We start from the raw sequence: 7,123 nt of genomic DNA, 5'->3' as shown, positions 1-7,123 counted from the left end.
GCGCTTGCGACGACGGGGTGATGACGCCAGTGGACCCCCCCGCCTTGCATCCCCCCCCGCCCCCACGGGCTTTGTATGTCCCGTGGGGCAGCCGCTGCCCTCCAAGCGCAGCCCCACAGCCCCCGCCCCCAGTTCCCAGCCTCCGTGTGGGGCAGCAGCTTATGCTGGCTTCTCCGAACTGCTTCTCAACCTCCTCCTCCTACCACCCCCCCCCGAGCAGCTTCCCTCCCTTCACACACGCTGCTCAACCAGCCAGACCGGTGCAAGGAGAAGAGAGGGGACTATTGATTTCTTTTATGGTAAATGCTCTTCTTATGCGGCCTTTCCTGGCCGCTGGGAGTGGATGGTACCACTTGGGCCATGAGGCAGACCCACACATTTTGGCCACCGGTCTCACACACGCAGACACACGGCTCCCACAACGAAATCTTGCCAATACTGATGCTAAGAAAATGCAAGCTAAGTGGATCTGACCTGAGCCAGGCAGAACACGCCGCCATTCTCCCCGCTGGATTCGCACGGGGGAGGGTAGTTTGAACATTTACATGCAATCCCAGCCTCAGCCCCCAAACATCTACGAGCTTCTCTTAATGGGCTTCCAAAGTGGAACTTTCATAGCCCCAACATCCACTGACTGCCACTGGGTCTGTTGGCCAACGGCCACTGCTTTGTTTCCACAGGCTTCAAGTTCAGATTTGCCTCCACCTTTCCATGCACGAGAACTTGTGGTAGCAAGCATGACTTGTCCCATGAGCTAAGCAGGGTCCGCCCTGGTTGCATATGAATGGGAGAGACTTGATGCATGAGCACTATAAGATATTCCCCTCAGGGGATGGAGTCACTCTGGGAAGAGCAGAAGGTTTCAAGTTCCCTCCCTGGCAGCATCTCCGAGATAGGGCTGAGAGAGAGACTCCTGCCTGCAACCCTGGAGAAGCCGCTGCCAGTCTGGGTAGACAATACTGAGCTAGATGGACCAAGGGTCTGACTTGGTATATGGCAGCTTCCTATGCTCCTATGTGGTGTCAGGCTTGGCCTGTGTGCTTTGATTGATTTATTGATTAAGTGCCATCCAGTTGGTGTTGACTCTTAGCAACCACATAGATAGATTCTCTCCAGGATGGTCTGTCTTCAACTTGGCTTTTAAGGTCTCTTAGTGGTGCATTCATTGCTGTCCTAATCAAGTCCATCCACATTGCTGCTGCGTGCTTACTGACCTGTTAATAAAAGTGTTTTTAAGGAGCCTGTGAAGTATCTTCCCCTTGATTTAATCCTCCCAGTACTTTGGATCAAGATCCCCCTGGGAGTGGGCCCTCCTTCCCTTCTGTGTGCCCCCCTGGCCCTGCCTGCCTCCCTCCCCTTTCCCTTGGTCTCTGTTTTGTCATCCCTCCTTCAGCACAAGCAGGCAGCAGCCAATGGGAAGGTCTAGGTTTACCACAGCAAACATATCAAAAGCACCTTATGAACAACATCAAACACAAAACAAGCAGCAACAATACAACTATTTATTTATTTAACTATTACAGGCTAAACAGCCACAGGGTGTAGGCTTGGGGCATTTTTTTTTTCTTTTACTGAAAAATGTAAGGGGTAAGAGAATCTGACCAGCACTTGGTGACCTGAGCAGGCCTTTTGGGAGCCTTGTTTCAGGAGTTGTCCTCCCAAGGGCCACCAGTCTGCATGAGTGCATCCTCAGATGTGGTCATGGGGAAATGTGAAATGTGCTTACATTTCCATGAATTAACAAGTGCAAATCGGCAACAGCCTTCCTAGCTTTAGCACTTTGCAATCAAGCTCTTTAATCACATGCTAAACTTGTGAAGTAGGTCACATTTACACCTGTTTTAGAGGTGGGGAACAGAGGGGGGGGGAACAGACATGGCCAAGATCCCCGAGAAAATCCACAGCCAGCATGAGACTGGAACTCCCCCACTTGCCCACCCCTTGGAAAAACTCCAGACAACCACATATTGGGATACTTAAGCAATAGGACTTGGGTCAGGATTCAAGGCACCCTACTGCCAGTTTGGCATGCCCCCAAAGGCCTGTAGCTTGTCCTTCTCAAGCACAATAGGTCCCACTGGTCCTATGCAAGCTGGTTTTGAAATTCAGGGGCCTTTTAAAAGTGGTTTTTATTTTTATTTTTATTTTTTGCAGGGAGGGGGAAATCTGCTAATCAAAGGGAGGGAAAGAAAACAAAATTCCAATCAGCATGAACATAAGAACAGCCCTGCTGGATCAGGCCCAAGGAGGCCCATCTAGTCCAGCATCCTGTTTCACACAGTGGCCCACCAGCTGCCTCTGGGGAGCTCACAAGCAAGAGATGGAGGCGTGCCCTCTCTCCTCCTGCTGTGGCTCCCCTGCAACTGGGGTTGAGAGGCATCAGTGCCTCTGAGGCTGGAGGTGGCCCACAGCCACCAGACGAGTAGCCATTGATAGCCCAGCCCGCCATTAATTTGTCCAAGCCCCTTTTTAAGCCATCCAAGCTGGTGGCCATCACCACATCCCGTGGCAGAGAATTCCACAGATTAATTACACGCTGTGTGAAAAAGTACTTCCTCTTGTCGGTCCTAAATGTCCCGGCCTTCAGTTTCGTGGGATGACCCCTGGTTCTAGGGTTGGGAAAGAAGGAGAAAAATGCCTCTCTGTCCACTCCCAAGCACTGACAGTAGCCCTTTGGATCCTGGCCCCTGTGTTTTTGGATGGAGTGCTCCATGGGTGTCCTTTCCTATGAAGAAGCTCTCTTGACAGTTTTATGGCAGCACAAGGGAATGCAACTGTGGATGCCGTCAGCCACACGGGCTCCATATGGCTGGAGTCGCAGGAGGAGATGGAGGCCTCTGACACTGCACTGGCTCCCTGTGGGAGTAATTGGATCAGCCTGCAGCCTGGGGCTTTCCCAATAAGCCCCTTTCAAATGGTGCAGGCTGGATTTAGACCCTGGGCTCCCTGACCCGACACAAACCGCTTAAGGCCAGCAGCAAATATTTGATTTCTTTTTAGGGAGCATCATGGAGTCTCCAAGAGGTCAAGATGAGGACAGAACCAAGTTAACAGGGTCATTTCTGTACAGGGGAGGTGGGGCGCTCTCCCTGCACGGCCTGGTCCTCCGTTATTCTGCTCTGAACGCAGAGAGAGGGAGATCTGTGGTCTGGAGAGGAGAGCTGGTCTGGTGGTCGCAAGCAGGACTTGTCCCCTTAGCTAAGCAGGGTCCACCCTGGTTGCATGTGAATGGGAGACTAGAAGTGTGAGCATGGGAAGAGATTCCCCTCAAGGGATGGAGCCGCTCTGGGAAGAGGATCTAGGGCCATTTGTCAGGCAGAGCTGTGCCGTTAACCTCATAGCTCTACCTGACGAATGGCCGGCCTGCAGGCAGCACGGCTCTTGGGCAGGGTGGGAGCAACCTGAGCTGTTGCCGGGAAGCAGAGGCAGCTGTGCCTCCTTCGGCGCACGCACACACACACACACACAGCTCATTAGGACAAGCTGCTACTGGATAGAAAGCAAAATCCAAAATAGGAACCAATCTGTGTCCCCTGACACTGTGGGGTGGTTGCGCCACCAGCACTGGCCGAATGCTGTGTTGGCATATCTGCCCCCTGTTGATGGGGATTAGAGCCGCAAAGAACGTGTCAGAAGAGCACCTCCCTGCTCTCCCGGAGAAGCAGTTCCTTCCACCAGTGCAATTGGCACCCCTCCCTACCCCCCCCCATCACTTGCAAGGGCTGTCAAGTTCCCGGCTTGCCTCTCTGGTGGCGGCAGCAGCAGCAGTGGGGGGTTGGTGGGGGCAGCTGTCTGTCCGCCGCTTGCCTCTGGTGCCACCATGCGCTGCTCTCGCTGGCCGCTTGCTAATGACAGCCCGATTAGGTTACCGTGCCTGGATAGAGTTTGCCATAGAAACTTGGGCCCCTGCTGCCCTCCCAGGTCTGTAACTGATCCAGGAGCGCCGAAGCGGCTGGGATGGCTCAGCTGGGTCACCGTCCTCATCCCGAGCGGCTGGTGCCGAGCAGGCCCTGCGCAAGCAAGAGAGGTAAGCCTGGCTTGGGAAGATGTGCGCTCATCCCAGACATGGCGAGAAGGAACCACGGAACCGTTTCCTGAAACCAGAAGGCAAGGGGATGAGCTGGAGAGGTTCTTCGCAGTCCGAGGTCTCTTGGCAGGGAGGCAGAGTGGGGAGGGTGGGGAGAGGAACTGGCGAGAGAGGTGGACACCAGCCGCAGCTGAAGCACCCTGGGGAGGTGGCAAAGTGGGCCTGGCCTCCCCAGTCACATTCACGGGGGCAAGGGGTTGAAGACTACCTGCCCAATTAGTCACCACATTTATCTCCTGCTCAGGCAGGGATCCCCGACCGTGTGGGTCCCCCGATATGGTTGGACTCCAACTCCCATCATCCCCCACCACAATGACCTTCTGCCATTGTGGCTGGGGATGATGGAAGTTGTAGTCCTACGACACCTACAAGCAAAGCACTACCTGCAATCCTTCCTCCGTCCCCGAAGCCCATAAGAACTGCCCCTTGGCTCACACCATTCCCTGGCGGGCCTCTAATCCAATTTAGCTCCTGATCAGTTCTAATTCCTCTTAGATGTTTCTCGGCTTGGGTCGCAGGCGAGACGCAGGCATGGCCAGTGCTTGAGCTGGCCAAGTTATTTGCCCCTTCCGTGGAAACATTTCCCCCAAATAAGCAGATGGAGGGAAAGAAAGTGCTTTTCTCCGTGACCAGGACCCTCCTTTCCACCTGAGGGGGCAGGAAGGTAAGCAGCTCAAGTCCTCCTGAGGTCGGGTGAAGCTCTCAGTCAGTCTGGCCCTTGGCTAAGCCCAAGAACCTGGCCAGAACAGCCCTCTGCTGCGCCTGAGAGACAGGCCATCGCCACACCGGAGAACACCACACCTGCGCGCTCCGTTGCTGCGACAAGCTAGGCTTTGGGGGAAAAGCTGCCCGAGGGAGTCCAAGCCGGCGAGGACCAAGGAGGTCCAGCCCCCTCAGAGAGATGCTGCTGACCTTGGCAAGACCTCAGTCAGAGTCCGATGGCTAGCACTTTCTGTAAGTTTTCCTTAGACCTGGATGTGGTGGAGGGGAGTGAGTAGGAGAGGAAAGAGGCCCGAGAGGTGGCAACACTCCATCACCTTGGGAGTTTTTCTTAACACTGCTGGTCCCAGCGAGGTTTCTTCTAACCCCAACATGTCCTCAACGTTGGTCCCCAGAGGTTGCTGGACTACGGCTCCCATCTTCCCCAGCCACAGTGGCGTTTGATGATGAGACGGGTAGTCCACCCTCTGGGACTGAGAGTCCTTCTTCCTCTAACCTTTCCCGATTAAACAGTCTCAAGGGGGCTGCTTAATCTGGATCCTGCCAACACCACCTTCACCTCTACAGTCTCTCTGTCTGCTTGCTCCTCGACCCGACTAGCCGTGCCCCCAACCCTATTGCCAGCAGGGCTGCCAGAGTCTGGCTTTCCAAATCTAGGTGCCTAATTTGCATATTATGTACAATTGGCTTGAAAATCATTTCTGAGCAGAAGAGTGGCTGCACCTTTTGCTCCAGAACTCCGCTTCTACAAGGGCGAGAGCTTAGCTTTAAAAAAAAGAAAGCAAGAAAACTGAGATCTGGTCGAATCTGGGTGGGCTAAGCAAGCTGGGTGAGATGCTTAAAATCCGGGTGAAACCCAAAATCCCAGGGGGCAGGGCAACTCTAATTGCCAGGGGCCAGCAAAACATGTCCCCACAGAGTGAGCAGGAGAGAACTGCAGGCATTTCAGTCAGCCCGGAAGCACTGGTGGTGGTGGTGGGGGGGGGGGGGTTGTGTGGCTCTTGCCCAGCTTGGGCCTTGACTGTGCCCAAGGGTCTCCAAGGGATTCCCAGATGTTGTAGACTACAACTCTGTGCTTCTGTGGCTGCCCAAGACCATCACATCGGAATACTGCTAGAGAGGCTGTGCCGGAGGACCCCTCCAGACTTCCTGGAGCGTCTAGGGAGCCTGGGATTGTTAGGAAGATGCACCAGCTTTCGGAATATAGATCCAATCAGACCACCCCAGCTGCACAGATTTCTCTTTGTCAGCTTGCACACAGCTGGACGCCCTTTGCTCTCTTGAGATTGCCGAGTGCTTGAGAGTATCCTTCCCTCCTTCGAAAGCACGGTGGGGGGGGGGGAGAGCTTCTCAGCTTGCTTAAAAAGAGACATCCTAAAAAGAGTCTTTTTGATCGTGGCCCCTTGGCTCTGCAGCGCCCTGCTGGAAGAGCTTCTCTTCCATGCTCCTTCCCACCGTGTTTTACAACAACAACAACAACAAACAATTAATACACCTCTTTTTAGAGAGGCTTTTAAATGATATAGCTGCTGCTTATATCTGGTAGGTTTTTTAGTTCTTAGTTTTTAGCTTTTGACTTATAACTTTTAATTCAAAACTTTTAAAATTCGTAACTTTTAATTGGGGTTTAGCTTGTTTTTTTAAACTTGTTTACTGTTATTAATTTTTCAAAAAATTGTTTTATATTGTATCTATTTTATTAATGTTGTGTGCTGCCCCAAGCAGTAGGGTACTGGAGGGGAGGGGCATAAACATGTTAAATGAATAAGCCCGGCTGAGTCAGAGCAAAGGGTCTTCCAGCCCAGCCTCCTGATCCCAACAGTGGACAGCCGGATGCCTGATGGACAGGCACCATGACGAAGGCAAGAGGCCGCGTCCAGTTCCCAGAGGCTGCCAGGCCAGCAGGGAGAAGAGAGAGAGTCCTTCCAGGGATCAGGAGATCGCTGAGGCTGGGGGTGGCGGGAGGGAGGTCTGGGCATCGGAGGAGGCCAGCAAGGGAGAACAGGCAGGGTGGCTTTAAGGAGGGGAGACTTGGAGGGGCCTGATGGTTGTTGTGGTCCTAGTGAATGGCTGGGCCTTCCTAAAACCGATACCTCCCAACTTCCCTTATACAGCCTCCAGCCTTGGCTGGAGAAAGGGGAGTCTTCTAGCTTTGCGGAGGCACACTGGGGCTGCGTAACAAAGGGGAGCATAAACAGCTCCATCCGGGGAAAAAAGGCTAGAGAGATCAAAGGATCTCTCTTTGCCGGTTTTGTGGAGGCAAAAGCTGCATGCAAATTTTCTGCAAATATCAAAGAGCAGTTAATGGGCAAGGAG

The 7,123-nt window shown here is 53.4% G+C and overlaps 1 protein-coding gene across 1 annotated transcript in view; it reads left to right on the top strand.

The window, feature by feature from the left end:
• The first annotated feature begins 4,955 nt into the window (after nt 1-4,955).
• GRID2IP (Grid2 interacting protein) overlaps nt 4,956-7,123 on the top strand; it is a 41,954-nt gene continuing 39,786 nt past the window's right edge. The window contains exon 1 of the mRNA XM_053275672.1: nt 4,956-5,041. Within this exon, the coding sequence (XP_053131647.1) occupies nt 5,026-5,041 (16 nt within the window). The 5' untranslated portion in view covers nt 4,956-5,025. The remainder of the gene's footprint in view (nt 5,042-7,123) is intronic.

Source organism: Hemicordylus capensis, chromosome 13 (genome assembly GCF_027244095.1).
Source record: "Hemicordylus capensis ecotype Gifberg chromosome 13, rHemCap1.1.pri, whole genome shotgun sequence".
Lineage (NCBI taxonomy): Eukaryota > Metazoa > Chordata > Lepidosauria > Squamata > Cordylidae > Hemicordylus > Hemicordylus capensis.
The sequence above is the reverse complement of the archived record's forward strand: the minus strand, read 5'-3'. Positions and strand labels throughout refer to the sequence as shown.